At 39.4% G+C, this 14,333-nt stretch overlaps 1 protein-coding gene across 1 annotated transcript; it reads left to right on the top strand.

The window, feature by feature from the left end:
• The first annotated feature begins 289 nt into the window (after positions 1–289).
• LOC311087546 (uncharacterized protein) lies at positions 290–10,137 on the top strand. Its single transcript, XM_084120871.1, has 17 exons — positions 290–385; positions 498–633; positions 714–743; positions 972–1,097; positions 1,276–1,665; positions 1,878–1,979; positions 2,659–2,891; positions 3,017–3,195; positions 3,429–3,522; positions 3,977–4,333; positions 4,433–4,550; positions 6,091–6,182; positions 6,273–6,387; positions 6,571–6,672; positions 6,880–7,044; positions 9,101–9,259; positions 10,016–10,137. Exons 1-14 carry the CDS (start codon positions 302–304, stop codon positions 6,612–6,614), a joined length of 2,100 nt encoding a protein of 699 aa, XP_083976997.1. The 5' UTR covers positions 290–301; the 3' UTR covers positions 6,615–6,672; positions 6,880–7,044; positions 9,101–9,259; positions 10,016–10,137.
• The last annotated feature ends 4,196 nt before the right edge of the window (positions 10,138–14,333 follow it).

The following is a 14,333-nucleotide window of genomic DNA, read 5'->3' as shown; positions in this document are numbered from 1 at the left end:
TTGCTAGCTAAAATTGCTAAATTGCGTTATTAAAGTGTTAATATAATTACAATATAATTTAATAGTGTGTAAAATTAAAATTCAGGTATTTATGTAAAAAACAACAACAACGTGGCTAATTATGACAATATAACCTCACTTTATAACTTTGCATGTATTTTCATATTTGTTTTAGGCTACTTTACATTTTCACCCGAATACAAACTATGAAGATGCATTTGATTGTAGGTTTTTATTAAGTAAGCTATCTGTTTATTTTGTGTTCTGTCAATATTATCTCTCCTGTTTAGTTTGTTGAAAAATGAGTGGTTTTAATTTTGATGCTGAAGATTTGGAGTTAGAGGATAAGCTTCAGGATGTTAACAGATTTCTTCAGGTTTTGGAGGTAAGTTAAGTGTTGCATTATGGCAAAATGTTCAAAGAAAATTATTTTACACCTAAATTATATATTCATTATTTGGAGTGTTGCTTTTTTTGTGTCTTGTTGAATTACACAGAGTGAGGCTCAGAAGGAACTCAAGGCACAGAGGGAACAAACCCCAACCCCTGTTCGATGGAAGAAGCGTGACAGGCATGGGTTTGTTATTCCTAAAAGGCCTTCATCCAGTAAGAAATCCAGTGGAATGCCATCTGGTTAGTAGTCCTACTTATATTTCTCCTTTCTGTTTACTTAACAATTTCCATTACTAAATTGGTCTCAATGTCATTTTCAGCGCCAACTACCAAGCAAGATCAACGCACAGGTAAAGCCAAAACACATTTTGTGATTATGAAAAACTAAAAAAGATGGATATGTACATGGTTTTAATCTCCATAACCTTATTAAAGTCTGTGAAAAGGAGTTTCAATGTTCCAGATTGTCTTTCTTCTCTCCTTATGTCATGTTGAAGGGGTTGGAGTCTCAGCAGCAATACCATCAATTAATAAAACAGACCAAATGTTATTGTCAGAATTGTACTGAAAACTGATAGTCTCTCTGATAAAGCCGGCCTGTCTTTGCCACCTGTATTTCCTTAAAAAAATAAATATTGTTAACACAGAACATCCCAGATGTGTGGCACCTACTGATGTTGTTTCCAGTGTCAACCTAACAAAAGGTACATAATTAAAGCATAGTGTATTGTAATTGCCTGGATAGATTATACTTTTATTATTAGTTTAGATGGTATTTCTTGACCGTTTTGGTTTAGGTAGAATTGTATGAGCTGTTGTCAATTTGAAACAATAGAGTTGGTTTATTGGCTAAGTTTATTTATTTCATTCTTTTTGTGTTAGGATCTGAAACTGAGGTGCTTCGTCAGGAGCTCCTTGAGCTGCTTGAGGATGTAGTAGACGATGAAGTATTGGAGGACACAGCAGTGATTTGTGAGGCGTCATCCGAGTCAGCTGCTACTGAGTGGGAGATCAGAAACAAAGTGTCCTCACAAAAGTGGAAAGAGGCCAGACCATTTCTTCTTAAAAATATGCTGGCTACCCAAGATCCACATCCACATTGTGGGTGCCAGTGTGGCAAACAAGCTGTAGTGAGGTGTCTGGACTGCCTGCCTTTCCCGTTCCTTTGTGAGGACTGTGATACTGCTGTTCATTCACGCTTTGTCCTGCACAACAGAGAGTCACTAACTGGAGGATTTCGGCAGCCTTTGTCAGAGTTGCGCCAGCAAATGGGTAAGAACATTTCCAAGTATTATGCCTTACTATGGATGAAACGTGCTATTCTTGTAACTGGATTCACATTAAGAAACCAAATGTTGATGTTTTTCAAATTCTCTATGCAATGCATCTTTTTAGTTGAAGAAATAGTTAATATTTGCATAACAAGTTAGTGTGTGTGCTTTTTTTTGGTATCTAAACAATACACAATTTCATTTTTTTGATAGCACGGCTGTTACCTATACAGAGACCAGATCGTGTGTGTGGCTGTTCAACAGGCAACATTCATGCGTCACCTGGCAGAAATGTGGCTGTCATTACCATAAATGGTAAGTGGACATTTTACACATGGTAGCTTCGCCTCTTGAGAAGTTGCAGTTTCTATTATTTAGTCAATGTAACTTACCCTGTACACTTACAGCTAAACTGAGGCATATTGTTGACATTTTTCTATCTGCTCTACTCGCTTGCCAGTCTTGTGCCGAGTTGTGCCCGCTGAGAATTTCATGCACATCACGGTTCCTCACGGGTATATTCTAAGTACTGTTTAAAAACTATATAATATTCTTTGCGCAGTTCATCAATGTTGATAAATGATTCAACCATCCCGTGAGGTGCGGAAACCTCTGCACAACACCGACACAGCTGGTGCTCCGTCTCTCTTTTACTTCTGTCACACACACTACACCCACACATACGCACTGATCTCCCTTCCTTCTTATTGTTCATGATTACTCATCATGCAAGGGGTTTTGCCCAATTTCACTGTGGGTGTATGTGTGTTATTATCCAAGCGGTATTTTTTTGTAATGCACGAGAATGACAAGGTGGCAGTACCTACATTTACAGTGCATTATCATGTGTTTTCCGCAACATCTTCTTGCAATCTTTTCCTATAACCATTTAAAGATGGAATTTAAAAAAAAACAACGGCCTGTTTTCCTTCTTCTGTTGAGGTAAATTAACAATATTACTTCATTTATTCATTTAAATTAATGCTCCCTACAGGCCGCTACAACCTTGTATTGCCAGCTGTGAGTTGCACCAGCTGTTGCCTAACATGGTCCCCCACCATTGAGGACATCCAGCGTGATGGATACTGGCCTGGCTCCATGAATTTCTGCACCCTGTATACCACTGATGTCTTTCAGTCTTTCTATGACCTTAAGATGGCTGCACCAGGTGTATCACTTAAGGCGTACATCAAAATGCTTGATGAAAGAACAGAGCGCTTCGGAAGAGTGAGTTTTCAATTTTGCCAAGCTTAATGAAGATGCATGCAATGTTTATTAGTTAGTGGTTATGGTGAGTTACACAAATATTACTTTCCTTAGAGTTTTTCCTATGTTTGTCCTAAATCTAAAAGGTGGGCAAAATATCAGCTGATACCTTCAGCAAAAGCTTTTCTGAGTGGGTTGCTGTGACATACGAGGTGGAGAAGATATTCCACGAGAAATCATTTGACTGCCCTGCCTGCACTCCAGAGATGCTTGCAGTGTCAGTTGATGGAAACCGCAAGCTTTATCGCTTCAAATCAAATGCAAGGTATTTAAAATTTAGGGTTTTAGACCAAAAAAGTATTCCTAACTATTGGTTCCTACACTTCAAATGTTTTGTAGCCAAATCAGGTTAAGGAGCCAAAACGTAGAATTTTCCATATGAAATTATATTTTTTACATTATGCGTTAGATATGGGTTAAATTAACTTGTAGCCCATGTCAACAGTGTATGGAAAATGGACATTATTTGTTTGAACAGCTCTCACTGTATTGTTTCAGCACTTCAGAGCCAGGCAACTTTGAAGGTGTCTTTATTCAGAAAGATGAGGAGGTTGCTGAGTTTGTTGACAACATCCACAGACAAACAAATCATGCAAGTTTCAATATTTGTTTTTGTCTCATTGCTGTCTTGACATTATTTACTTTGAGTAAAATAACATAATCATAGAGACTTATTTTTAATGAAAGAGTCTTTAACCTAAGAAAGTGTAACCTGTGCAGGAAATTAATGATATTTATTAGACTTGCTTGGTTTAGGCTTCTCCAGGGTTTAATGTCTTATTAAGATTACTTTAAGGTAGGAAAGGCATATCTAGAAAATTTTATGAAGCTCAGATTTAATTTCTCTATCTATTTTAAAAGGACAGTAAAGGCTTTTTATATCCATACATTTGGAGGTTCCATACGTGTTAAACTAGTTTATCCTACAGTAGTTCTGCAAACAGAACACATCATCCAGTCCTGTAACTTTGAGAACCTGTTGACAGTCACAATTCTTAGAGGGTTTAAAAATTCATTTAGTTAAGTTATAATCTTTGAATTTATAGATCTCAGGAAAAGGGTCGTGTGGATCTTCAAGTTGGAGAGCAGCTAAGGAGTCTTCCAGGAAAAACACCAGCAAATTGGATGAGGAAGGGCTTGAAATTGCTGTCTGTCGCCATGGAGTCCTCCTTGGAGCACTGAACATGTTTCGAGGGGAGATCTTTGCCTACCCTCTTTTCCTCCAAAAGATGTTGGCAGACAAAGCCCCAGGAAACATCACATTCCTTTGCTCCGATGTGGCATGCAAATATTTCCCATATTTGTCCAAGGTGGCTCAGCAATGCCCTGAGATGAGGAAGCTCCTGTCCATGCGTCCTTTCCTGTCTGTAATGCACGCAAAGGCTCACACTGGGAAATGCGAGGTACATTGCAACTTTAATGACTAAGTTAGAAGTCATTTGAGTCATTGAGTAATTTAGAAATATCATTATTTTATGATTATTGTACGCACTTCTTATTAGATCAAATGGGGAGGCGCATTTCAGGAAGGTGCAGGCTCAACAATTGGAGAAGAGGTTGAGCAAGTGAACAGTTTCTTGTCCAGGGCAGCAATCACGACCAAGTACATGTCCAAAGCAGGTGTGTTTGTGTCTGTGTGCCTGTGTCTGTCTGTGTGTGTCTGTGTGTGTGTCTGTCTGTGTGTTTGTTTGTGTGTGTGTGTGTGTGTGTGTGTGTGTGTCTGTGTGTGTCTGTCTGTGTGTGTGTCTCTGTGTGTCTGTCTGTGTGTGTGTGTGTGTGTGTCTGTGTGTGTCTGTCTGTGTGTGTGTCTCTGTGTGTCTGTGTGTGTGTCTGTCTGTGTGTGTGTGTGTGTGTGTGTGTGTGTGTGTGTGTCTGTCTGTGTCTGTCTGTCTGTGTCTGTCTGTGTGTGTGTCTCTGTGTGTCTCTGTGTGTCTGTCTGTGTCTGTCTGTGTCTGTCTGTGTGTGTGTGTCTGTCTGTGTGTTTGTGTGTGTGTGTCTCTGTGTGTCTGTGTGTGTTTGTGTGTGTGTGTGTGTATCTGGGTGTCAGTCTCTGTGTGTATGTGTGTGTCTGTCTGTCTGTGTGTCAGTATCTGTGTCTGTGTGTGTGTGTGTGTGTGTGTGTCTGTGTCTCTCTCTGTGTGTGTATGTGTGTCTCTGTCTGTCTGTGTGTCAGTATCTGTGTCTGTGTGTGTGTGTGTGTGTCTGTGTGTTTGTGTGTGTCTGTGTCTGTCTGTGTGTGTCTGTCTGTGTGTGTGTCTGTGTGTGTCTGTGTCTGTTTGTGTGTCTGTCTGTCTGTGTGTGTCTGTCTGTGTCTGTCTGTGTGTGTCTGTCTGTGTGTTTGTGTGTGTGTGTCTCTGTGTGTCTGTGTGTTTGTGTGTCTGTCTGTCTGTGTGTGTCTGTCTGTGTCTGTCTGTGTGTGTCTGTCTGTGTGTTTGTGTGTGTGTGTCTCTGTGTGTCTGTGTGTGTTTGTGTGTGTGTGTGTGTATCTGGGTGTCAGTCTCTGTGTGTATGTGTGTGTCTGTCTGTCTGTGTGTCAGTATCTGTGTCTGTGTGTGTGTGTGTGTGTGTGTCTGTGTCTCTCTCTGTGTGTGTATGTGTGTCTCTGTCTGTCTGTGTGTCAGTATCTGTGTCTGTGTGTGTGTGTGTGTGTCTGTGTGTTTGTGTGTGTCTGTGTCTGTCTGTGTGTGTCTGTCTGTGTGTGTGTCTGTGTGTGTCTGTGTCTGTTTGTGTGTGTGTGTGTGTGTGTATCTGGGTGTCAGTCTCTGTGTGTATGTGTGTCTCTGTCTGTCTGTGTGTCAGTATCTGTGTCTGTGTGTGTGTGTGTGTGTCTGTGTCTCTCTCTGTGTCTGTCTGTGTGTCAGTATCTGTGTCTGTGTGTGTGTCTGTCTGTGTCTCTCTCTGTGTGTGTGTGTGTGTGTGTGTGTCTGTCTGTGTGTCTCTGTGTGTGTCTTGGTGTGTCTGGGTGTCAGTCTCTGTGTGTGTGTGTGTGTGTGTGTCTCTCTGTGTGTGTGTGTGTGTGTGTGTGTGTGTTTCTCTGTGTGTGTGTGTGTGTGTGTGTGTGTGTGTGTGTCTCTCTGTATGTCTGTGTCTCTGTATGTCTGTGTCTCTGTATGTCTGTGTCTAGGAGGTGATTATTAATTTGTACTGACATTGAATTCAGGAAGAACAAACATGCTGACCCTTCTGGCTTCTGGGTGGAATAAAAAGAAAGTCAAGAATATGGGCCGCACTTTAAGCCAGAGATACACCAAGGTACATTTTTCTACAGTGATGTTGATATCATAATGAAAAATAAACACAAATAATGTACATGCATACATGAAAGGACATTTGTTATTGTAGACTGTAAGGATGCTCAAAGAACAAGTGGACATCCTGAATGCTACCAAAGATGAGCTTGGTGTAGATGACGACACACTGCAGCTGTGGGTGTCTGATGTGCAGCAATGGGCTGAGGGTGAGATGGCTTATTGATCATTGTTGATCAATCAACAATGATCTTGACATTGAAATACCTGGGGTTACACAACAGAGCGAACGTGAACCATTGGTTAACCCTAATTATGCTTAAAGAATGATTGCTGAATGTAATAGAATGATTGTGGTTATGTGTATACTCAATAATATGACTCTGATTTAGAAACTGATCCAGGTGATGGCAGCCTTGGGGCATTGCAGGCATGAATTGAAGAGCTAGCAGTCATCATCAAAGTGCGAACCCAAAACCTTTACAAACAAACTGGTAGGTCACAGTTGCAGACATTTGACATTGCCTAGTTAGAAAATGCACATGGTAACCTATACAGGAGTTCAGAAAACCCAACAAAATCTTATCCAGGGTGGTTAAAGGAATAAAATGCACATTTTCCAAAACTCTGCTAAAAGTGTCACAATCGGGATTTGATTTTAAATACATACATACTCAGAATTTTTTATTTTTTTTTTGCAGATAGCAACAAGAGGCGTCACAAGATCAGAAAAGTCATTCTTGATGAGAAGAAACGCTTGGCAGCGACCATTTCGTACAACAACTTGGCTGAACCATCTAAGCAAATTGTGTCCACTGATGCCAGTGTCCTGACTGATGCATGGCCTTGGAACAACATAAGTGAAAGTAAGTTCCCCATTAAAGGTGCCTTGTGTAAAAATAAATAAATTCATACTCCACATTCCATACCAGATGGGGGCAGTATACCTCCAGAAAGTGAGTTGGTCTACTCTAGAGTATGAATATCTTCAAGCTACTCCCCTTCACCTTTACCAGTGAATATGTTCATATTCATTTTGTTCATATTACATTTTTATTGTTAGTTTGAATTACATTAATTTGACAGACATCATTCGCTGATGTTGACCAAGCTAGCGCCAACGTAACCAGAGCTTCCAACTCTCACGCATTCACCGTGAGACACACGCAAACACTTTTCACACACTCTCACGCCACACATCAATTTTCTCACGCACAGAAAAATCGCGAGGCAAAGAGGACATGGAGACCGACAGACTAGACAGAGCAGGTTAGTTATGATATAAAAAAATCTCAGCTCTCAGATTCTGTCAATTTTATTACGCAATTCAAACAATAAATACCGTTTTGGCGCTTGTAAATGTTACACGACAGATCCCTAGCGCATGTGAACCGATCATCTCTACTAGCTAATAGTAAAAAAATCACGAACACTGAAAGATACAGTAACGTTAGGCTACAACTTACCAAAATGTATTCCTCATACATAATATCGACCAATCAGTGTTTTTTATCAGCGTGAAGAGGTCAATAACACAGCTGGAGAACAATTATGTCAGATTTACCTCAGGAAAGCCATTTAATATACATAATATAGGTCACGTAGTTGGCAAGAAAAAAAGAGCAATAGAGATTGTGCTATGTGTACTATATTACAATACTGTATTTATGAACGTTATATACGTTTATCGAACAGCCTTCGATACATTTCTATGTTATAACTTCCCGAAAATCTACACAAACATATAAAACAAACTTCTAACGAAATACTAACAGCATCTTACTTACCAATCCAAAAGAAATGTTGCAAGTTCGAAGTCAAACCTCATTTTTTTCATGTCCATTAGTTGTCTCCAGCGATGGAAAGCAGTGCCAATGTTTACTCTGGTTCTGTTCCTTTTTTATCAGATTTTATTTGAATGTAGTAGTGGGCAGTAGGCTACTTTCCACACGATTGACATCAGGTTCAAGTACGCCCACAAGCCGTGCGAGTTATTCGTGTATTGCATGTTTGGCTGGTGGTTATGTTGCCGGCATACCGCCTCCCATGGCCGAAACTGGTATTACGACACCTGTCGGGCCGTGGCTATTAATGCTAATGCTAATTCAGGTTGATATCTCTGCAGCACTATAACTTGACATTTTTTTAATGACATCATCGCCCTTATTTCTTCTCATTCTTTTGATGCATGTAGCTCATTTTTTGGATATTTTTACCTCAATTTTTACACAAGGCACCTTTAAAGGGATCATTTTATTTCAAAGTGAATTTTGGTATGTTTTAGCTTACCTCAAGGGCATCCAAGATGTAGGTGTCTTTGTTTCCACAGTAGTTTCAATTTTGATATTTTTAGGTCAAACCGTTCTTGTCTGTCAGTCATATCATGCAGGTCTATGGTCACGGTCTCAAAGAGCATGCACAGAGAAGTCCAAATTAAACAATTCCCCATCGTCCAAATTTAACAATTCCCCATCGTAAGTACACATTGATGGCCTAAGACATGAAACGAGCGGTTTGTGTGAGAAAACAAACAGTATTTATATTGTTTTTACCTCTTGTACACAACCACGTCCAAGTGATCTGAGGACGTGCGTGCTTCCAAGTGTGAGGTAAAAAAAAAAAAGTGGACTTCTCTGTGCATGCTCTTTGAGACAGTGACCATAGACCTGCATTATATGACTGACGGACAAGAACGGCTTGACCTAAAAATATCAAAATTGAAACTACTGCGGAAAAAAAGACACCTACATCTTGGATGCCCTTGAGGTAAGCTAAAACATACCTAAATTTAATTTCAAAGCGAACTATCCCTTTAAATAAAATCTATATCTGAGCACTTCTTGCATAATTTTAATGTGTATTAATCCAAAGAACAAAACTTCTAACTCTAATGTCTTCTGTTTTGATGTTGATGAATTGAAGCTGCTGCTGCTGACCTTCACACCAAAAGAACAGTGTTTGAGAAGGTTATGGCTGTGCGACGCCTGAAGGAGGAGGAAATGATTATCTCTAAAGAAATGCAGCAACACTGGACAGCAATGAAGGCACAATCTATGATGCTGGCAACTCTCTCCTCAAACTGTAAGCACTATTTTTGTCTATGTATGTCTCCTGAAATATCAGATCTGGACTATACTAATTTGTATCTGTGCAAAATTTGTCACTAGAGTTTTTCTTTTCCACATTCTTCTACTGAAAGGGAAATGACTGCTTACTTTCCTGAAATCTGAAATTTAAACATAAACCAGGCAAACTAGATTAGATACGTAATAAACACAACAGGCTGTCACTGTCTAGCAAATGTCACCGCCCAAAGTACTCAACCTCCAGTACTGAGCGGAAAGAACAGAGAGCAATAGCTTGCACCAACAAGTGTTGACTGTTGACAGTTTTTTATTTATTTATAAAAACTGCCTCCTGAAGCTTGTATCTAAATTTCATTTCACAACCCTGTTGTAATATGACTATTGAAACCTACTTTGTAAATACTTATTAAAGTGTCATTATTGACTTTAAAGGTTCCCGTATTATGCCCCTTTTCACAAGATGTAAAATAAGTCTCTGATGTCCCCAGAGTGTGTATGTGAAGGTTTACCTCAAAATACCCAACAGATCATTTTTTACAGTATGTTTAAATTGTCATTTTTTGGGGCTCAGAAAAACGCGCTGTTTGTAAAAGGAGTGAGTGGATTTTTATCACTATTGGCTGGCTGGTTGTGTACACACACTGCCAACACACATTTATGTCCAAACAGCATGCAAAAGTGAATTTTGCATAATAGGGGACCTTTAAGAATAGTGTGTTTATGATAATATGAAAATCTTTTGTTTTTACAGCCTCGTTTGCTGACCAGCCTGAGGATGCACAGAGAGGACTACAGTGTCTGGTTCTTCAGAAACAAACTGAACTAAAAGCAGAAATGGTAAAAGTCAAGGGCTTTTACAGGAGAATCCTCAGCCATCAACCACTTCTGGAAATGGACTCGTCGTCGGAGGAGATGTCAGAAGATGATGCAGCTGACTTGGATTCCAGCACTTCTGATGAAGACTAAATGCACTATGTTTATGTTTGATGTATGTTATTGAACAATAAACACTTTCTCTAGATGTTATCTCTGGCTTTTAGCTAACTGTGGGAAACATTTTCTATATAATTGTTTCTGTTACCATGTTTTTGAAAGGACACATTTGAAAACAATGTTTGGGTTCAAAATGTTTAAATGAGGGGTACTGCTACTATTTTTAATTTGTAAAAAATAATGGGGAAGTTACTGTACCCACAATGATATCTGACCATGTTTTTAGTTATTTTCACAGCACACTATCTATTGGAAATTAGTTACTAAATAGGTAAGGATAGTTCAAATATTTTACAATCAAAATAATAACTGAAATTAACATAATAAAGCAGGCGTACTGTCTACAGTCTATGACTGTGCCACATAGTTTATTTTGGGATGTCAGTGATTTGTGATTGTCAGTGGTCCGGGGGCACGTTCAATCTCTGATAATACTTCTGAGTCGAGTATATGCCATGCTGTAGCCTGACGTGCACCTTCACAAAAAAATATAACCATGTTGCGGCGGCGGAGAAGGGTCTGACTGCAGAGCCACAGTTTCACCCCAGCAGTTTCACCCCGCGCATGCGCGACGCGCGCAGACGTACCCCATGGCGCGGGGAGTTTTTCACTCTTCCCATTGGCTGATATTCACTTACGTCATGCGTACCCCATGGCGCGGGGACTTTTTCACTCTTCCCATTGGCTGATATTCACTTACGTCATGCGTACCCCATGGCGCGGGGACTTTTTCACTCTTCCCATTGGCTGATACTCACTTACGTCATGCGTACCCCATGGCGCGGGGAGTTTTTCACTCTTCCCATTGGCTGATATTCACTTACGTCATGCGTACCCCATGGCGCGGGGACTTTTTCACTCTTCCCATTGGCTGATATTCACTTACGTCATGCGTACCCCATGGCGCGGGGACTTTTTCACTCTTCCCATTGGCTGATATTCACTTACGTCATGCGTACCCCATGGCGCGGGGACTTTTTCACTCTTCCCATTGGCTGATATTCACTTACGTCATGCGGAAGTTTGTGTTTTTGCTAAATAACTTAAATTAACCGCGATATTTACTTTAAGTTAACAGCAATCGTGCTATTTCGATAGATGCAGTGTAATCACTAGTTTGACTGTAATATTTTTTTTATATATTAAGCTGATATATGTTTTTACAACCCTAATTGGTATAAACTAGGGTTTACAAACCAGAAAAACTACATATATGGCGCTTATTTTATCAAGCTGCATAGCGCGGCTGTAGGGAATTGTAGTTTTTAAACTACATTACTGTTCTTCCTAGAATTGGAAGTTGTAAATACTGATTTGAGAGTTTATTGTGATATTTAAGGGCATGATACACTCATGTGTGAAATCAGATTTTAAATATATAATTGTAAAATGGGTGAAAATCTATTTTACCTATATTTTACCTATATGTAATTGCGCCCCCTGTAATTGACCACACTGACTGTTAGATGAGGTCAAGAGCTTTCCATAACAGTTGGTCCCATGTCTGTATTATAATTTTTTTTTTAATTATAGAACTTAATATATCCACCGAGCTCAGGGTTCAAAGGCCAATGTATCAAAGCAGGAGCCATGAATAATCTTTTTACTGACATATGTTACTCTCCGGGGCGAGACCTTTCCAACGATGTACTTGGTTTGGCTCTAATCCATAGTCTTAATTTTGGCATTCTAGGTCCATATGATATCTAGGGCCACGCTTCAAAGAGCACTTTGAAGATACAATGAAGGGTTTTGCTTGTTTTTTTTTTTGTTTGTTTGTTTGTTTTTATCTTTTTTTATGTGAGCAAAATGAGTCAGCTTCATGTAACAATTATAATAATGTAGCACTCTATAGGCTATGTTCTAATAACGTTATCTAGAGTGCTCTGGGTTCGTTACTGTGGTATATATATATTATATTGAAGGGAAAGTGAATGAAAGCTTTTAAAATCACAGAATGTAAGTGTAATAAGAAAACAGGAATAAATACTCAATTTGAAATACTCAATTGTTTCCCTGTTACTTGAAGATTAACTAAAGTTGGGAAACGAACCTCCAAAACCAGTTATCAAACACAGGAAATAACTTTACATCACTCACATTGAAATGGATGGAGTAGGCTATATTCAAAACTTTCACACCACTTTACATTTCTTTTCAGACAGTTATTAATTTTCACTGGGCCCAGACTTTTGAAAAATAAAAATAAAACTGACAAAAATAGTCCCAATAAAGTAAACAAAATAAAAGAGTTGCAGGCCTGAACGATGCTCGTGTGCGGTGGGGCGGAAAAAATACAAATCGCCGCTTCACTCTTACTAGAGCCAACAATAATGTAAAGTAACGTTACTACTCACGGTCGTCATGCTCACATCATCATAGTCCCACGACAAATGGATCAACAAAGAGAGCGACAGGAAGGACAAAGACTGCTGCACCGAGCAAAACGTTCAACACTCGCCGTGCGGTCCCGATCAGGGAATCCAACGAGGCCAGGGGAACGTACAGGCAATCCAGGGTACCTGAAGCGCTACCTGGTGATGAAATCCAACGTGGCCGGAGGAGCTCAGTCTCCGGTTCATCCAAATCACTCGTGAATAACAAGTGCGTCACATTCGCGAGTATGTACTAACTTACATGCACTCATGATGAATAAAGTAGGAGATCAACACTTTAACTTCTGTACGAAATTATATTGACTCACTACTATTAATAAAACAAAAGAACACTCAAATTGTAACTGCGTCACACTCTGTGTCGACGTGGTTATTTTTTCCTTCTATCTCCTCTTCTTCGTCCCCTCTCTCTTCCCGCTCTCTCCTCCCGCCCCCTCTGGCCTATCACATTGCTCTCCAAACCAAACTGACATGTGAAATACCCAATCAGAACCTAGACAAACTTTATACACTGCTAACAATATAAAATCATTTTCAATACACATGAAAAAAACAAAAATACAACATAAATCAAATAAACAAAACAATATAAAGATAAGTTTTGAAGAAAATATTATAGATAATTTCAACAGGGCTACAATAATAATAAATAAGTATATGGAATTACCACAGGTTTAAGGGGCAACCCATTTACCTTTGCAGTTTGTTGGCTTATAGGCTACTTTTTACAATACCCATGATATTTTATTTATTTCTAACTTTAAGATTCCCTTTTGGCATGCTGCTGCTGCAGTCTTTCTATCTAATCTACAGTAATTATAGAGGCCCTATGCTTATAGCTGCCTATTCCCATCATCCTGCTGCACAAAGACCCTGCCCTGCATGGGGTCAGCCCTATGTTCCCACATTTCTAAGAAATTCTTTTTTACAAAAATTTTAGAAAATTAGGCCCTATGTTCCCACAGTCCTGTTTATATTGGGTTTAGGTTTAGGGATAAAGAAAAACAACCTTGGAAATGATGGAACATAGGCACGCTCCCCTCTGCATGTGCTGCATTGACATACTATGTGCCCACTTGCTCTCAAAGATGAGGCTTATGATCCATTACCTCAATGTTGCTAAAAGAGGTTGATATAATGTTGTAAAGCAAATATACCTGACCTTCAATCATCCAATCTGTGAGTCAGTTTGAAGTAGGTTGACAATGGATCTCTCCAAAGAGCTGGAGGTACAAAATCGTTGATGCAGGATCATTGGCATTCCATTTCTTCTCAATTTCGTGTCCAACATTGTGTCCTTGAGTGAGACACCTAGTTGCTCCAGAGACGTGCATCCTCTGGTATATTGGAAGGCAATGTGTGCCAATTGTAAGTCCTAATGGATAAAAGCATCAGCTACATGACTTATTATGTTCATTGTTATACCCAGCCAGTCACAAGCAGATGGGTACCTCCTTTGAATCTGGTAAGTACTTAAGGTTTCTTTATGTCAAATAGGAAGTTTTTCCCTTGCCCTATTGCCTACCAAGTTGTTATACAGTGTTAAGGCTCTGTAAAGTGTGTTGGGAAAACTTAATTGTATATAACACTATATAAGTAAAATTGAATTTAAAGTCTCACTCTATCCTAAAGAGACCCAATCAGATAGGGTAAACTGAAAATGTCAGTTTTCTTCTTACA

Source organism: Abramis brama (genome assembly GCF_963993115.1).
Source record: "Abramis brama genome assembly, chromosome: 7".
NCBI classification, from domain to species: domain Eukaryota; kingdom Metazoa; phylum Chordata; class Actinopteri; order Cypriniformes; family Leuciscidae; genus Abramis; species Abramis brama.
This window is presented reverse-complemented; position numbering and strand designations above follow the sequence as displayed.